General features: G+C 52.5%; 1 protein-coding gene across 7 annotated transcripts in view; it reads left to right on the top strand.

The window, feature by feature from the left end:
- The window catches only part of NOD2 (nucleotide binding oligomerization domain containing 2), a 39,079-nt gene extending 20,939 nt beyond the window's left edge, over nucleotides 1-18,140 (top strand). For 6 of the 7 annotated variants that reach the window (XM_047836112.1, XM_047836108.1, XM_047836111.1 and 3 more), the window contains 8 exons: nucleotides 3,735-3,818; nucleotides 4,029-4,112; nucleotides 6,585-6,668; nucleotides 8,513-8,596; nucleotides 9,338-9,421; nucleotides 11,644-11,727; nucleotides 15,072-15,155; nucleotides 16,816-18,140. In XM_047836112.1, coding sequence (XP_047692068.1) covers nucleotides 3,735-3,818; nucleotides 4,029-4,112; nucleotides 6,585-6,668; nucleotides 8,513-8,596; nucleotides 9,338-9,421; nucleotides 11,644-11,727; nucleotides 15,072-15,155; nucleotides 16,816-16,888 — 661 coding nt within the window. In that variant the 3' untranslated portion in view covers nucleotides 16,889-18,140. Of the gene's footprint in view, nucleotides 1-3,734; nucleotides 3,819-4,028; nucleotides 4,113-6,584; nucleotides 6,669-8,512; nucleotides 8,597-9,337; nucleotides 9,422-11,643; nucleotides 11,728-15,071; nucleotides 15,156-16,645 lie in introns of all 7 variants that reach the window. The other variant, XM_047836113.1, reaches the window with a different exon arrangement.
- The last annotated feature ends 299 nt before the right edge of the window (nucleotides 18,141-18,439 follow it).

The following is an 18,439-nucleotide window of genomic DNA, read 5'->3' as shown; positions in this document are numbered from 1 at the left end:
GCTCACGAACTGTGAGATCGTGACCTAACCTGAAGTTGGACACTCAACCCCCTGAGCCACCCAGACGCTCCCCATTATCCTCAAATCGAGGCTCAGAGAAGCAAAGTGACTGGTCTCGAGTGACCCAGGAAATGGTAGAGCTGGGGTTCACAGATCACACCTTTCCGGGGACAGGTCTGTGCTCCCCACAAGCAGCCTATCTATGGACAGCGTTCAGGGGCTCCATGAGAACCTTGAAGTGATGTGCAAAGTTTTGTGTGCTAAGTGTCTGTATTAGGAATGAGCCGGAATTTAGAGGTGACTTGTGCCCCACGAGAGATTTTAAAATCCCAATGAGATGAGGATTTCAGGATCCGAGAGCTGGAAAGTGGCCACGGACTGCCACCTGCCCTCATAGCCCGCATGCTGTGCAGGGTCCAGATGAGATTTTCGCCACCACCTGTACTGCTCCCAGCACCCTCCCCCTGCCCCCTCTGAGGGCGTGAGCTTTCCCCCTTGGGACTGTCTGTTCCAGCACCCGTGGGCCAGGTGAGAGCAGAGGGCATGCCCGGGTCTCGTGGCCAGCGTTCTGCAGACCCCCCAACTTCCCTTCCATCCTTGAAAGGGGATGTCCTGCGCCCTGTTTAAAACCACTGAAAAAGCAGAAGGTAGCTTCAAGTTAAAATCGACTCACAGCCTTCCAGGGCTTTTGGTCTATCCCAGGTGACTTTATTTGCCCCGAAGCAAGGGACAAGCCTCTCCTTGAATATATTACGATGGCCTACTTCCTCTGGGCTACAGCATTAAGACTTTTTTTCTCTTTGGAGCAAACATATGGATATCTCTTAGAAATTGTAGGGTGGCCTGCGTTATCCTTTCCATAGGGACCACGGTCATAAGTTTGTTCGCATAATGTAATAATAATATAACGTTAGCATATTTTATGCAGCTCACGTGTGCATTATAGGTAATGTATGTTGTGAATATATCAGGAGGAAACAGATGACACATTGAAATTGGGTGGTTTGCGGACTGTTTAGAAGGGACTGGGCAGCAGTTAGGAAGAGCGAGAAGGGAAAGTGCAGGGTCCTGGGGCCAGTGACTGTGGCGGTGGGGGTGGGGACGGGGCTGTCACCGTCCTCAAGCCTGGAGGGGCAGGGCTGGGGGAGAGGTGTGGACAAGGCTGCCCGATAGAAACTGAGGCTACAGAAAGCTGGAAGGGTGGGGTCTGGGGGAATAAACCCTGGCTCTTCCTCCCCTTCTTGTTCTTGCCTTGACCCCCAGACGGGAAGCCAACACAGGGTGCCTGCTGCTGTAGTCCATGGGCATCAGCCCCTCAGGACCGAGAGCCAGGTAGAAAGAGGAAAGCGGATCTGGCCAGGGAAATGGAAAGATGGCCAGTACACTACTCGATCTCCCCAGGAAGGAGGAACCGCCATATTTTCACTCAAAAAGTCCGAGACCCATCTGTGGGAGTCATTTACCTGATAGAATTACGAGTCCATTCTTGTGGATAATGAGCCCATAGTTCTCAAAGGGGTCCTCGAGCCCCGGGAGGTCAGGAACCGCTGGCTGGGATGATCCTTCTAGACCAGTCCATCCCTAGAATGAATGGATCCTCTCTCCTCAGGAAAGCCATGCCACTCCCAGGATGTGTCCAAGGGCTGAGGGGGGGCTAGAGGTCTCTCTCCATTTTCGGAGGAAGATGAGGATGGTCTGGTAACCATGCTCAGCCTAGAGGTGCAGAGAAGCATGTAGAAATGCAGATTCGGAAGCCTACCCCCAGCGATTCTTGCTCCCTCGGTCTGGGGGGGGTGGGGGGTGCGGCCAGGGATCTATGTTTTCTAACTGACATCCCTGGTGATACTGCTCCAAGGAGTCCAGAGCCACCCTGTGAAAACAGCTGGTCTGTGGGAACCAGCTTGATTTTCCATGAGCAATAAAAGACCTTGACTAAGGTCTACTGCTCTTTACTCTCCACACAGAAATTGCCAGCATTATGTGGGAGGGGAAATGATCTGGAGGTCAGGTATTTCCTGTGTGTGTGTGTGTGTGTGTGTGTGTGAGAGAGAGAGACAGAGAGACAGAGAGACAGACAGAGACAGAGACAGACAGAGAGAGACAGAGGCTGGCGAGGAGGTGCTCCTCTCCCCCAGAGCCATACTGTATCTCTCCCACTTGAAATGTTTCCATGCCAACAGAAACAAACCCTCAGCCTCCAGGAAGCCTGTCTACAAAGTGCCCCCATATAGCTTTCTTTAGGCCCTGGATCTGACTCTAGGGTTCTGGCTTTCAAAATTTTTTGTCTGTGACCTACAGTGAGAGAGAAGGTGCAAATGCACCTTTAGATGCACAGGCGTCCAAACCTGAAACAAAAACTTCACAGAATGACTTTCCCGTGCGAACTCTGATGCACGCTGCAGTCTTTCATTCTTTTCCTCTTTTCAAAACGCCGCTCAGGACCTTTGAAGTTGGTTTCGTGCTCACCAACGGGTCACAACCTGCAGCCTGGAAATCACGGTTCTAGGAGCCCACAGGGGGCCTTGGGACAGAGGCGTACAAGGTCATGCTTAACGGTGGGCTTTAGAGCCAGACCGCCTGGGGCCCAGATCCTTTAGGTGCTGTGCAACCTTGGCAAAGTCACTTCACTTGTCTGTGCCTCATCTGCCTTCCCTCTAACGGACATCATAATGGTACCTACATCGTGGACTTTTGTGAGGATTAAACACCTTTACTATTGGGAAGCGCTTGGGTCGGTGCTGGCACATCAGATGCCCCATGGGTGCGAGCAGCCTTGATTACAGCTACCTTCTGCCTGCGCCAGGCACTCACAGGGCTTTGTGTGTGCTGTCTCTTTAAATCCTCTCTCAGCCAGGTGAGGCTGGGAATACCATCTCCCCCCCCCCCCGCCCTTTTTCTTTTTTTTTACAGCAAATAGCTACTAAGTGGCTGCTGAGGATGAGAGTTTCCATGGAGGGAAGATTCCAGATCCCCAAGCTGTTAGTCTTTAAGTCAGGGTCTCCCAGATCTGCCCGAGGATGAAGAATCCTAGGCACGGTTGTTAATATACACAGATCCCTGGGCCCCAACCCCCCACCCCACCCCCACTCCCAGAATTGCCAGCTCCAGGGGAGGGGCCCCAGAGTCTGTATTTTAGGGATGCTTTCTGAAGATCTTGTGATCAGGTGAGTTTGGGGGCGCCACCCCGAGAGGAGTGTCAGAGGGGGCTTTCTGGGCAGGGTCTGACGACAGGAGTGATGTCACTGGGGTGAAGTGCTGGACGGCAGGGCCTCCCTAACCACGGCTCACTTGCTGGTTTTCCAGAATCTTGGCCACTCTTGTCTGACTGGTCTGCCGTCTGGTACCCACTGTCACCCCCAGGGTGGCCTGGCTAGTTCCCACCACACCCTCCCAGCTAGGAACCTTCTGTGAGGCTGCTATGGTGATCATTTCTGTTTTACAAGCATAGAAACAGTGCCTCAGCCTAGGACTCCAGTGACCCGCCGGGACTCCAGCGTTCTTTAGCAGGAGCTCTGGGGCCCCACCTCCTGAGCGGTCCCCCACATGGTGCATGACGTCAGCACCCTGACCAGGGATGGGGGCGTCTCCTCTTTCTTGGGGTGCTCAGCCCTTGCGGTGTTTCCCAGAAACACAGATGCTGGCACTTTGGGCACGAGCAGAAGTCTCTTTTGGGGTCTTGTTTATTTCTCTTTTATCAGCTCCATTTTCCAAATCTATTTGTCTTTTTTTCTTAGCTTGCGAGATAACAATATCTCAGACCGAGGCATCTGCAAGCTCGTCGAACATGCTCTTCACTGTGAGCAGCTGCAGAAGTTAGCGTAAGTCGGGCTCGAGTGGTGGACATCGTGTCCCCGGCCACGCTCCGGGTCGTGCCGTTTGGGCAGCAGCCGTGAGCTGCGGCGAGGGTGTTGGCATATTTGGAGGGTGCAGGTGACTCCTGGGTCGCGGGAACAGGCTACCCTGGGCTTGGGGTGGTCCCTGACTGCTGTGCTAGGTCTTCATGTCTCCTCTCCTCTGGAACGTTCCAGTCTCTTCAACAACAAACTGACCGATGGCTGTGCACACTCCGTGGCGAGGCTTCTTGCGTGCAGGCAGAACTTCTTGGCTTTGAGGTGAGCCCAGGGCTTTCCTATTCTGTGGAAATTGCTTTTCTTCTTCAGAGCTGAGTCAGTTCGGTCTGGTCCTGGCCCTGGTTCGGCCCCTACTGGGCTCGTGATCTGCTGACTGAATCAGGGGCAGTGTCTCCTTTGAGCAGGGTTTCGCTAATGCTGTGACCTCCCCAGCAAACCCAGGATTGGCTCTGCTGAGGGCTGCCTGCCCTTTGACCTTTGGCCCCCCAGGGCTGAAGACGGTTTCTGGGACCCTTTCCTTCCCTGTGTCTAAGAGTGTCACAAGCTGTCTGGGGTTACCGGGTTCCCTGGTGTTCACTGAGCACGTGTTGTGGGGGGAGGCACGTGGAGTCACCTGCCACCACAGCTGTGACAGCCAGTTGCTGAAAAGCTCTCAGAAGGTCCTTGCCCAGCTCGGTGGGTGCCGGCTTTGCGCTTCAGTCTTTGATGTCTGCCTTTCTGCTGCTCCTGACCTTCCTGGCTCAGTGGGGGTCTCTCTCCCATCTGACACCATTCAGTCACCTCTCCTGCTGGTCCCCGGGTCAGCCTGGCTTCTCTTTCTCCCTGGAGTCTTCTTGCTCCCTGGATTTATGTGGCAGTAAAAGAAGACAAAGTAAACCATCGCTTTTGTCCATTCTTCGTACCTGCTGGGCTGGGTTTGGTGTTCGAATCCGCCATGTTGAAATTACTAACCATGTGGCCCAGTCTCAGGCAGGGCTGCTGAAGCCAGCCCCAGTGGTGCTGTTCTGTACAAAGGACTCTCTTCTTCTTTTTGTTTTAACTTTTTAAAATTCAATTCCTTTTGAGAGAAAGAGAGCGAGCAGGGGAGGGGCAGAGACAGAGGGAGACAGAATCCCAAGCAGGTTCCGCGCTGTCAGCACAGAGCCTGATACGGGGCTTGAACTCACGAACTGCGAGATCATGGCCTGAGCCCAAGTCAAGAGTTGGTCGCCCGGGCTCCCCACAAAGGACTCTCTTCTGTTGCTACCACCTGCTCCCCCAGACTCAGGATGCTGAGAGCGGCTGTGGCCAGAGCGGGAGGCTGGCCTATCCCCCAGGGAAGGCTGTGGGGTAGTGGGAAGGTACTATGCTCAGAATTTGAAGCCTGGGTTTTGGGCTGGTATAGCAGAATAGTTGAGAGAGCATGGGGTTCTGGGGCCAGACCAACTAAGGTTTGGATCTAGGATCCCTGAGATTTGAATCCTCATTTGCTATGTGACCTTGGGTCAGCCCAATGCCTCTGTGACTCTGTTTCCCCCTCTGTAAAATGTAGATAATAATTACAGCTTCCTCCTAGGTTGTTGTAATGGTTAAATGAGTTAGGATACATAGAAAGCTGGCGTGATATGGTCAGTGCTTTATGGAGGGAGCTTAGTGGCTAAAAGGTGGTGGGTAATCATGTAAATTCTCAGTGTGTTTATCCTACCGTAGTTCAGCCCTCCCAGAAGGGATTAGATGCGGAACTGTTTGTTGGGAAAAATGCCTCCGAGGGGAAACAGGGAAGGGGGCTGGGGGAGGCTGGGAGAGTCAGCTCACTACAGCGCAAGTCTGACCCTGAGAGACGGGGAGAAGGAAGGAAGGAAGGCTGGGAGGAAGCCTCTAGACCTTGGGGCAGTTCTGAGAGCACAGAAGGCTGTGGGGGAGTCCTCCAGCCAGATTTGCCCAGCAGAGTCTTGTGTTTCCCAGGCACTGGCTGGGAGCAGCCTGTGGGAAGCGACCTTGAATTTCCCGGCACAGCAGCCTGTGGTCAGAGGTGTGGGAGGGCACCCTGCCCCTTCTCAAAGAGGATAATAGCGCCTGCTCTGCAGGGTAGTTGTCAGCCAGAGTGGCTTCAAGGGCGTGAAAGTTCTCTAAAAAGAGGAAAAGTGTGTTGTTAATTCCAGGAAGCCTGGGGTCGTGAGTAAGAGTTCTGGGGACCTCTCCAAAGTTCTCTGAGGTATCTGGATACGGCTGAACCCTCCCTCCTCCAACCCCCCAACCCCCCAGCAGAATCCCTTGCCCTTTCCCAGCAGCTTGGGCGGAACAGGTGACAGCCACCTGCAGCAACAAGGGACCCAGGAAAGCTGCAAGGGGCATGGAGTCTGGCACCAGCTGGTGGCTGAGACAGGAGGAAAAGGTGTGACAGTGAGTCACCCTCCCTCCCTTGGGGAAACCACCTCCTAGAACAGCTGACAATAGTGCCTCCTGCCCATACCTGTCACACTCCTTTGCAAAACAGGTTTCCCCCCACTTTTTTCCCTTTGCAGCTGGAGAATGAACTAGCGGGAGTCACGGTTGAGTAAGGTTGGCCAAGCAGGAATAGACTAGCACCCGGGCAGTCTGCTCGACAGGCAGGAAGAAGTCGGGCTGCCTCAAAGCTTTTCTCCATGTTTCTGTGTCTGGGACACACTTCCTCCACCAGCCCCGGGTGCTTCTGGGCACTAACACCCCCACGTCCGTCCCACACTCCTTCAGCCTCCCTGCCTTCTTTTCCAGGCTGGGCAATAACCACATCACTGCCTCGGGAGCCCAGGTGCTGGCTGAGGGGCTCAGAGCCAACGCCTCCTTGCAGTTCTTGGGGTAGGTTGGATTCTGGGGCAGAGGGGCCCCCGAGGGGGTGGGTTGGGGGACTTAGCAGGTACAATTTTTCAGCTGGAAGGCCCCAGAGGCAGCGGGAGAGAGCGGGTGGCCCCTGGCTGCCTCAGTACTTGCCTTTCACTCAATAAACAGGAAGTTCAGGATGTGGGGGGTGGGCAGTGCCCATGAGTGGGTGGCAGGAAGCCCTCTGGTCCTCACTGGTGCTAGGGCTGTGCCTCTCACCTTTGGGAGCTTCTGAAGAGTGCCATTGCCTGGGCCCCACCCAAGGGGTAAGAATCAAGGGAAGAGAAGTAAGTGGACCAGGCTGGAGACGGGACCCAGGACAGGAGGGGGCTTCGCCGGGTCCTTCTGAGCGTTTGCGGCTGCAGGGTCGTGCGGAGCCTTCCAGTGAGGGGAGAGGAGTCAGGCACAGGCTGGGAGGGCAGTCCCACAGACCACAGGTCCCCAGAGTATGTGTGTGGGGGGGAGGGGCTTCCTCTGGCGGCTGAGTGACTACCCCCCCCCCCGCCCCCAGGGTTGCAACCGGGCAGTCCCCTGTAGCCCCGCTGCTGTCCTGCCTTACCTGGTGTGAGCTGGCATCCATTTGATGAGAAATGGGAGTCTGAGAACCCAAGACTGTAGGAAGAGACAGTAACCTTAGGGCCCAACCCATTTCCTCAGCAGGCAAGCTGCCCACAAGCTCAGCCGGAGCTAAGGGCGGAACCGGGTTGCTTGAGAGATCAGCACCTTTTCCACGCTGCATTACCAGGAGCACAGAGTCCAGTACAAGGGTGGCCCCAGCCCCACCAAGCTCTCTCCTGCTCGAGGTCACAACCAGCGTATGCTGGCTGTTCTCTTTCAACACCTCTTTGTTAAGGCACCTGTCTGCACTCACCAAGCACTGTGCTAACCCCCGCCCCTATCATATGACACAAACCGTTCTGAATATTGGTTTTTGTTTTTGTGTGTGGTTTTTTTTTTTGCCTGCTTAACAATATATCTTTTGTACCACAACAACTTCATTTTTAAAAGACTAGCTGGTTGGTATTCCACTAGCTGGATGTCTGTAATCTATGTAACTGGCCCCATGTCGGTGCGCCCTCACGTTATTCCAGGTTTTTCGCTATGACGTAGTTTTTTGCTCTCTCCCCAGGGGCGCAGAGCAGTGCTGGCACACAGCCAGAGCTCAATAAATATTAACCGGATGAATGAAAGCGTGGTGAACATCCTAGCTCGGCTAGCTTTGTTCACATGTGCACAGACAGGTCTGGGCTAGCTTCCCATATGTAAAACAGCCAGGTCATAAGGAACAAGTTGGGCTCCACCTTGGAAAAGGGAAGTTTCTCAATTTCTGTGGGTCTGAGGGGGATGACCCAGGAGGTGAAGGAGTATGACACCGTGACGAAATGGGGGACATTAGGGAAGAACAAGAGAGAGAGCTGGCTTGCGGGAGAAGAGTGAGACTTGTTTTGGGTGCTCCCAGAGGGTAGTTGAGGACCTGTGGGTAGCAGGCACCAGGAAGCAGATCTGACCTAAATATCAGGGAAAATGTCACCACGCTGTGAATTGACTTTGAGAGTGAGTGACTGAGTTCCTTGTCCCTGAGGACATGTGCTGGGTGGGCCTCTACTATTCTGTAAGTCTGACTGAAAAATGAATTCAGTTTCACCATCCCTCCCAAAAGGTGGAGGCAGATCCACTTTTCTGGGGCCTAGGAGCCCCCCTGAGATCTTTCTGGAAGGTCCCAGAGGGGCAGAACCATGGAGAGGAAGGACACCGTTCACGCATGTCTAGAACACATAGCAGTTACTCCCTGACCAAATGACGCAATCTGTTGGCCTTTTTAGGTTCTGGGGCAACAAGGTGGGTGACGAAGGGGCCCAGGCCTTGGCTGAAGCCTTGGGTGATCACCAGAGCTTGAAGTGGCTCAGGTAAGCTTTGGGGTCTGCATGGTCACAGGGAGCCAGGATGAGGAAGGGAGGGGCCTGGGCCAGTTTTGAGGGTCCTTTATTTGATTGAACTTTGTTCTTAGCCCCCTGTGTTAGGCAGTGGGATGTGAAGAAGAGACCCTTGGGTTTGGAGTCAGGACGCTTGAGTCTTTCTGGGTGACTTTGGAGGTGTTCCTTCTCCCCTTAAGGGTCTTGATTCCCTATCTGTTAATTGAAGGTTTGGGGCTGAATCAAATATATTTAAAAAAATTTTTTTTAGGTTTATTTTGAGAGAGAGAGAGTGTGTGTGCATACACCTGCGCATGAGCAGGGGAAGGGGAGAGAGGGAGGGAGGGAGAATTCCGAGCAGGCTGCACGCTTACACAGCGCAGAGCCCCCCATCACAGGGCTTGAACCCACAAACTGTGAGATCGTGACCTGAGCCGAAATCAAGTCTGATGTCCCAATGACTGAGCCACCCAGGCGCCCCTGGATCGGATATATTTTATCTCAGGGACCAACTGCAGTCCACGAATAATGGCTACCCAGGACATCACGTTGGAAAGAGTTCTAAGGCTGCTTCTTAGCTTAATGAAAATGAGCACTGTAGTCAGTTGGTAATGTCTGAACGCAGCAGACCAGGATGTGGGGCTACGTGCGTCATGCATTTTGCCCTTCCCGGGTTACCTTATCTCTGAGGTCCCTCCCTGCTCTGATGTGTTTTTGTTCCTTGATTCCGTCCAGCCTGGTGGGAAACAACATCGGCAGTGTGGGGGCTCAGGCCTTAGCCTTAATGTTGGAAAAGAACGTGACACTGGAAGAACTCTGGTGAGTTGAGGGGTTCCCTGCTTTGAGGAGGCCTCATTCATTCCCTGGCCTCCTCTATGGAAGCGGGTAAAACAGAGGTGGATAACCGAGTGGTTGGGCTGTTGGGTTTGTCCTTCTGTGTGCTGGGTGCATGAAGCTGATAGAGCCTGGCACGTAGGTGCTAGTTCTTTTAATGGAATTATATTTCCTGGTTTGTCGGCTTGTATACTGCCTCCGTGTGGCCTAATGGTTGAGGCCCGAGACTCTGGAGTCAAGCAGGCTGAGCTTCAAGGCCTGCTGTGATCTCAGGCGAGTTAAATAATAAGCTCTGAATCCCAGGTTTCTTACCTGGAAAATGAGGGGGCTGACTGCTTCCAACTGTGAAGCGTACATTGTTACATGCATAAAGTCTTTTTTAAACACAGGTGTTCCTTTCCCAGGTTTTATTTTATTTTTAAAAAATGTTTATTTTTGAGAGAGAGAGAGCGTGCGTGGGAGAGGGGCAGAGGGAGGGAGACAGAGGCTCGGGAGCGGGCCGTGCACAGTGCAGAGCCCAACGTGGGGCGTGAACTCACAAACCTCGAGATCGTGCCTTGAGCCAAAGTCAGAAGCTTAACCAAATGAGCCACCGAGGCACCCCACGTTTTGTGGATTCTAAGGGAGGCTGAGTGCCTAAGAACGCAGGAGAAGTAGAGTGAAGGTCACCCTGGAAGGTGGAGTGGGGTTTGGGGCAAGTTAAAAGGTGAGCCATAAACTGTGCTCCCACTGTTGACCTGAAGCTGATTCTAAGCCTCCCGTCCTTTAGATGCCACTAGCTTGGACTTCTTATGACATGTTCTGGGCAGTTCCCAATTCTATCAGGGAGATAAATATGCTGATTTCTCCAGGAAGCGGAAGGCCTTTGAAACCCATGATCACCGTCACAAAGTGGATATTGTGGTGGGATAGCTCTGCCGGTGTCCCATTGATTATATCCTGATCGGACTTTGCCACTTGGAAATTCTTGTTAGAGGCATGCCTCGCCGTTGAGTGTATCAGTTATGACTACACTAGGCTGCAAGTGAGGGAAGAACTCTAGGTACAGTGGCTCAAACCAGTAAAGGATTTCTTTATTCCGTGTCCAACCCGTTTGGAGGTGGGTGGTGCAGGGCTGGTGTAATGGCTCCATGAGGCCAGCAGGGGTCCCCAGTCAGTGGCTTCGCCTGAAGCCATGGTTGGTTGCCTCATGGTCAGCAGATGGCTGCTATACCTGCAACACTGCTTCCGTGTCCCCAGATTCAGTCTGTGTATCCAGGAAGGACAGGAGGCCCAGGCCAGCTCTCCTTTATTTTATTTTTACTTTTGTTGTTGTTTTCATTTTTAAAGTTTATTTTGAGAGAGAGAGAACACAAGCAGGGGAGGGGCGGGGAGAGCGGGAGAGAGAGAATCCCAAGCAGGCTTCGCACTGTCAGCACACAGCCCGACGCAGGGCTCAAACCCAAGAACTGTGAGATCATGACCCGAGCTGAAACCAAGAGTTGGATGCTTCACCGACTGAGTCACCCAGGTGCCCCAAGCTCTCCATTTTATTTATTTTTTTTATTTTTTTTTTTTTAATTTTTTTTTTCAACGTTTATTTATTTTTGGGACAGAGAGAGACAGAGCATGAACGGGGGAGGGGCAGAGAGAGAGGGAGACACAGAATCGGAAACAGGCTTCAGGCTCTGAGCCATCAGCCCAGAGCCCGACGCGGGGCTCGAACTCGTGGACCGCAAGATCGTGACCTGGCTGAAGTCGGACGCTTAACCCACTGCGCCACCCAGGCGCCCCATCCAAGCTCTCCATTTTAAAGAGAACTTCCCGGAGCCCCATCTGTCAACCTCCCCTTATGTGTCCATGGCCGTGTGGATGTCACTGGCTGTAGTGGAGAGTCAAAAGGTAGTTTTTTTCACCAAGCGCATGCACATGGTTGCCCAAACCGAAGGAGGCTTCCATTAATAAGAAAGGGAAAAGGATATTAGATCACTGGGACGTGAGGGTACCTTTTATATAGAGGAGCCCTGGGGTGAATTCTCTCCCAGAGACGTCCCTGGAGTTGAAAACCCTCATGCTCCTACTATATCTCTTCTTACTTCATCTGCTAAATATAGATTTTCAGATGTTGGATTTTCTAACTGGGGGGCAAGCAGGCTAATCCTTATCGGCATCGTCTTCCGCAACAAATGTTACCATACGAACGGGATTTTCTCTCTTTTTCTTGCCAGCCTGGAGGAGAACCATCTCCAGGATGAAGGTGTGTGTTCTCTTGCCAAAGGACTTCAGAGGAATTCAAGTTTGAAAGTCCTAAAGTAAGGAACCTGTAAGGAGCCGGGATGATAATGACAGGCCTTATAGGGGGCAGCGGCGGGGGAGACGGGGGACAAGGGGTGGATATGGGCAGCTTCCCGCCTCTCTCACTCATGCTAAGGTGGCCTGGCAGAAAACGGCTGGTAGAGTCAGGGTTCCCCCAAACACAGACAGGGATCCCAGGGCAAGTTGTTTGCTTGGGAGGTGGTTCCAGCAAACCCTGGTGAGGGGTCAGGGAAATGAAGCAGGGGAGGGAAGGGAACCCACGGCAAGTGGTCACCAAGCCTGTTTTGGCCCTGGTTATCCCTGAGGGCAACCGCCCCAGACTTGCTGTGGGGCTCCAGGAGCCCCTACCCAACAGAGAAGCGAGGCAGCAGGGGTATTTATCTGCCAACTGCCTGTCCTTCATTTGCGTGCTTGTGGGGATATTAATTTTCTGGCACTTCCGGCTTGCCCTGCGTGAGGATGCTCCTGGGGTCAGGAGAAAGGCCTCAGGCAGAGAGGGGAGGTCTTCCCAGCAGGCAGCCCTCAGAGTTAGAGGTGAAAGCTGAGGGCGTTTGGGTGGGTTGCCGACAGCATCCCTCTCGCGGGGCCGTCTTTGGCTCAGGCGGGAGACCTGTTCTAACGGTCATCGCTAGTGGTTTCTCTTGGGTTATGCAGGCAGGCGTGCTTGCATTTATTCATGTGTGCATTCATTCATTTCGTTGTTGTGCATTCATGCATACATTCACCCACTTATGTATCGATGCAAGAAATATTTCTGGAGCACCTGCTGTGCCAAGTGCTGTTGGAGGCTAGAGGATAGAGCGGTGGAAAGAACAGAGCAGGCCCCAGCCCCCTGAGCTCTTGGATTCTAATGGGAGAGGCATATAATGAACAAGCAGGCCAATACACAAGATTATATATAATAAAGGCTCTAAAGAGTATTCAAGAGGAGATGTGCCAGGGAGTGGCTGGAGAGGGCAGGGTCGCAGCTGCCTGGGGAGAGCCTCTCTGAGAAGGTGACATTGGAGCTGAAACCTGGATAATGAGGAAGGTTATTGTTCTTGCAGCGCTGAGGTCTCAGGAATGTGCATTCCAAGAAGACCAAACAGCAAGTGCAAAGGCCCTGTGGCAGAAACAAGCTTGGTTGTTTTGAGAACAGAGGGCAGGGCCAGCATGGTTGGACTGTAGGGGAAGATACAGGGGGGAAGAGGCAGGGTGAGGGGGCCACGTAGGTCTCAGAGCCATGGGGAGGATTTAGGGCTTTATTCTAGGGGCAATGAGAAACCTTTGGAGGAGTTTAATTAGGACAGTAACATCTGATTTACATCATAACAAGATCGTGCCGGCTGCTCTGTGCGGAACAGATGGAAGACGGGTCAGGGGGAATTAAGGTCCTGCTGTCTTCCAGGTGGGAGATGGAGGGGGCCTGGATCAGGCTGATGGCAGTGGAGAAGGCAGGTGAAAGCGAGCAGGCAGTGGTGGAGGTCCTGCGGAGCATCCAGGACCTGGAGGGCCGGACAGCAGCAGTGGTGGGTGGCTGGAGGCGGTGGGGACCACTGGTGGCGGGCTCAGCGGGCAGGCTCCCACTCCGCGTGGACAGGGAGAGTGGATGCGAGCAGGAGCCCAGCTCGCGATCATCACGACCTTGTGCCGGCGCTCTCCGAGGCTGGTGCCGTGCTGCCGGGGGGTGCCAGAGGTCTCACTGGAGAGGGACGTCCGGGCATCATCAGATGGCTCCTTGTGCTACAGGACGGGGTGGCATCCGCCCTGGCAAATGTGGCCCGTGGAAAACGCTCGCCTTCAGAGGCAGGCAGACAGCTGCCTCCGGGAGAGTGTGTGCTTCGCTGCCAGCCCGCCATCCACTCTGGCAACACTTGTTTGTGTTGCTTTGCAGGGGCGAGCAAGTTGCCAAATGTTTGGGGGAAACACTTCCACTCGTCACTTGGGTGAAACCGGGCTGGGAGGCCCCGGTGATGCCTGGGTGGTCTAAGCTGGGACGCCAGGCTTTGCGCGGTACCTGGTTTCGCATTAACCAGGTGTGGCTGTGGCACGTTTGTCCCCCCTGGTTGTCATGCATTTACCCCAGCCAACCCCAGGGGCTGCAGGGGCTTGTCCCACGCTGCCTCGGCGAGTCTTATAGTTAAGTGCCACCGATCTACATCATCCCTCACTGTTTCCCCATAAAAAGCGAGTTTCTTATGTGTCTTTTTAAAAAAAGCTAGCATCCTTCTTTTTCTGGGCATAGTGACTGCCAAATGCTGGTTCAGTGTGTGGGCTCAGGCACCTGACAGCCTAGGTTTGGACCCCAGTTCCACCGTTACCCGCCGTTTCTCCTTGGCTTTGGTCTCCTGTAGCCTTGGGTGTAAACGGGGTACTAGGTGGACCCCCTCTCAGGGTCATGAGCATTACTGGAGTGATGGAGGTGTTGAGCAGGCTCATGGTAAGAGCCCAGCACATACTGGCCATTGTTATCACTGGCACTGCCTGAGGGTCAGCTTCCCGGATGTTCCTTACTCCGTGGAGGTGGCAGACAGGTGGTGATGCCTCGAAGGCCAAGCTGTGAGCAAAAGGGCAGCATGGGGCGGTGGCTCTTTCCCTGCTGTCTCTGACGGTGTGAGTTCTCCCCTCTCAATTCCCAACCTTGTATTTTCTCGATTCCACGCCCCTCCCCTGCCCACCGCCATACGAAAATATTACTGGTCGTTGATTATTTCCTATCAGTTGGGTATGGTGCCAACTGCCCCGCAGAATATGCCATTCTTTTCATTCTTATGTTTCATGAGGCAGGTGCTCTTTTAGGTCTGCCTTACAGATGAGGAAATTGGGACTGATTTGCTTGAGATTAAAAGGAAGTGGTGTAAGCTGGATGGGAACCCAGGAAGTAAAATGTACATACTTAAAAAAAATTTTTTTAATGCTTATTTATTCTTGAGAGAGAAGGGGGGGGTGGGCAGAGAGAGAGGGAGGCACAGAATCCAAAGCAGGCTCCAGGCTCTGAGCTGTCAGCACAGAGCCCAATGCGAGCCTTGAACTCCCGAACCGTGAGATCGTGACCTGAGTTGAAGTCGAACGCCTAACCAACTGAGCCACCCAGGTGCCCCTAAAATCCACATACTTAACCACCATGCGATATCGCCTTCGGAAGGGAGTAGCTGCTTCATTAGATAAACACATCTGGTGAACAGAGGAGAGAGGGGTGCCTTTCTCTTTAGGCACTGAGTCTTTGTGGAGGGGCTCATTGGAAATCGCAAACACGAGAGGGACATGTCGAGGGGGTCAACTCCCAAAGCCTCTTTTCATTGGACAGGCCCGAGAGGAGAACCAACATTCTTGAAGCTCACCTTTCTGTCTTCCTCTCCAGGCTGTCCAACAACCACATCACCTACCTTGGAGCTGAAGTCCTTCTGCAGGCCCTGGAAAGGAATGATACCATCCTGGAAGTCTGGTAAGGCCCCTTCGGTGGGCCTCGTTATGTCTCCGAGCCTCACTTGTCCAATCTGTAAAATGGGGCCCAGAGGGAGGGGAACTGGGTAATTTTTCCTCCTGGCTCTGACGTTCAATGGCATTCTGTCTACAGTGGATCTGATTTCTTTCTGGGAAAGATGTTTTCACTTCTCCAAGCATGCACCAAGTCATTCATTTTTAAATCCCAGGTATTCAGAAAGGTCTTAGTTACAGGTGTAGTGTAGGAGGATGAAGAATGAAATAGACACAAGAACTCAGGGGCCTTACACCTGCCTTCCCAGGTCGAGGATGTTATATCAGAGCCTCTGGGTGGAGGCTACATTGGCGGTGGGGGTGGGTGGGTACTGTTGCCTAGTGTTTCCAGACCTTTATAATTAAAAGCCACATTCCTTCATGTTTTGTAAAAAGCATCGAGTCACAACTACAGAGATTTATCCTCCTTCTTTCCAGGGACATATTTATAACTCATATAATAAGTACAAAAGCTTCCCCTGACTTTACACGTCATGAGTGAATGTCACTATATGTGTTTCAGGCACTGGTCTAGAAGCCAATCTTTATCTATCTATCTATCTATCTATCTATCTATCTATTGCACAAGCAGGGGAGGGGCAGAGTAAGAGGGAGAGAAAGAATCCCAAGCAGGCTCTGCTCTGTCAGTGCACAGTCCCATGCAGGGCTCGATCTCATGAGCCATGAGATCATAACTTGAGCCAAAATCAAGAGTTGGTGCCCTGAAGCCAATCCAGGTGCCCTGAAGCCAATCTTTTAAAACTAGCGGATCCCCCCATGAAAATCTATATTTCCAAGTTTTCTACCAAAAGCTTCCCTCTCTGGGCCCCCACACAAAATGCCAGGAAGTAAGCAGAGTAGAGAAGGGCTGATCACACTCTCTGTCAGCTGGGCAGATGGGCTCAGGCTGACTGCACCACCCCCCCCCCCCCCCGCCCCAAGCCTGCTGTTTTGGACCAGGCCCCCTGTCTCCCCCCTGCAAACTTGTGGCCCCTGCTTTACATACGCAGACTGACTGGTTACGCCCTCAAAAATCATACCAAGGCAGCAGCACCAATACATATCCAATGATGAGGTTTAAAATACAGATGTCTAGGAATCTGTCCTGTGATAAAGCGCTTTTCCTTTCTGTATGGCTGTGTAATCCCTACAGGCAGTGAGATCCTCAGGCCCCTGGCAGAGTGTGAGTTTTTGTTTTAAACCCTTACACGGTCAGAGGAAATGTCACATTCTGTGTCCGGGAGGAGGAGGCCAGCACCAGGTTGATATTTTAAGGGTTCTGATGTTATTTGCCGCCCGTTGGCAGAACTTGGGAGGGTATCAGGGCTTGCTCATTGCATTCTTGACAGATTCTGCTGTTGCCTTAAAAAGAATCGCCTGCCTTGGGGAGTCAGGGCTGGCTGGGTCTGGTGTGGATTCTCTCTGCAGAGTCACGGAGGCTTGCTTTGTCGCACACAGTGACTCATGAGCTGCCCTGGTGGACAGAGGCTAACACCAGCACAGGAGGGCTGCAGCGGGGCCTTGGGGCCAGCCGTTCAGGCGCAGGTTTGGAAAGGAGCAGCCTCCAGTTAAAAGCACCGCTCTGGCTCAGCGTTCGCCCAGACCTCTCTTTGCTTTATCCTCTTTAGGCTCCGAGGCAACACTTTCTCTCCGGAGGAGACTGAGAGGCTCAGCCAGAGGGACACCAGACTCTTGCTCTGAAGCCCGGAGGCCAACGTTCATCTCAGTTTGTTTGTGAACAGACGGTGGGTTTGGATCCCAGAAGCTGGATTCCGTCTGGCAGCAGTCCATTCACCCAGAGCCGAGTCCTGCCCGGGACAAGCACAATAGGTCACCTTTGTTCTGGCAGAAGAAGGAGCAACCGTGCCCTTTAGAGTAACTCTTCTGCGGCCTGTTTTGCGTCCCGTTCTTCCCAAGAGTCGATCTGTGGAACGTAGAAGAGGAGCAGCTCCCCGCCGCCTCTGGCTGATCCAACGTGGGTCAGTGGGGTGCATAGAGGTTACTGCGTGCCTGGTGCTGTAGAGACCTGGACCCACAGGAGCGGCCCCCCTTCCCACCTGCCTCACAGTGAGGAGGGGGATTCAGGGAGCAGCTTTCTGCCATGTTTTAACTCATGGGTTGTCGCCCATCCAGAAGTTCCCCACATCTGGTCCCTTCCCCCATCCTGGATCCCTGCACGTGGCACTTCCTCTGAGGGTAAAGTTTCAGAATATAGGTGTTCTCAGCTTTGGTATTTCTAGCCTCCCCCCCCCCCCCAAGCCCAGGGTGGGAAGGGCTGCAATTCACCTGCTCTCCTTCCTGATACTTAACACATGATCGAAAGGGGACACATGACAGCCGTTCGTTCCCTAAGATGGGCTAGATTTTCCAAAAAATAAGACGACACTACGGCAAATATCACACGCACAATTTTTTTTTTTTTTTTTTTCAGCGAAGTCAATTACTCTTCAGTTAAGCCTTTGGAAACAACGCCCCACCCAAATGCAGCTTTTTAGAATCAGAATTTTGAATAGGCCCACCAGGTCTCTGGTTGATGCCTGTGAGTTGTGACAGCAGACCCCTGAGATGGTTCAGTGTTATGTGATACAGAGTTATGGATCAAAAGTTTACAGGGGTGAAATCAAAGACTTTTCCTTATAAGGCAGATGTTTTTCTGGATTTTTCAAAATGATGCATTGTTGAAGCCTCCGTAAACCGTCAGGTGTGGTCAGAGTGTTATTACTTAAACGTTACTTTTTGTGCAAACTTGTTACTATTTATAAACCACTTGGTTTGATTCTCTCAAGTTTGTTTTTGTAAAAAACACGACCATGAATTTTATGCTGTAAATAGTCACAGGGGAGGAGAACTGTTGAGTCCTCAAAGCTGGGGGGGTCTCAACAGATGGTGACCAAAATGTTTAAAAGATATTCGTGAATGTTGTCAAATATTAAAGCACAATTTTCTACTTGGAGGGGCAAAAATGATATTTTGACTAGATAGTTTATTGTTTAGGGCAAAAGCAATTCATAGAAATGGGCTTGCAATCAAAGCCCTTTGGGCTTTGGTTTACAAGGGTCTAACCCAGTGTGAAGTTTTTTTTTTTAATTTATTTTTATTTTTTTTACATTTATTCATTTTTGAGAGACAGAGAGAGAGACAGAGCACAAGCAGGGGAGGGGCAGAGGGAGACCCAGAGTCCGAAGCAGGCTCCAGGCTCTGAGCTGTCAGCACAGAGCCTAACGTGGGGCTCAAACTCACAAACCGCGAGAT

This window comes from Prionailurus viverrinus, chromosome E2 (genome assembly GCF_022837055.1).
Source record: "Prionailurus viverrinus isolate Anna chromosome E2, UM_Priviv_1.0, whole genome shotgun sequence".
Classification (NCBI taxonomy): Eukaryota; Metazoa; Chordata; class Mammalia; order Carnivora; family Felidae; genus Prionailurus; species Prionailurus viverrinus.
This window is presented reverse-complemented; position numbering and strand designations above follow the sequence as displayed.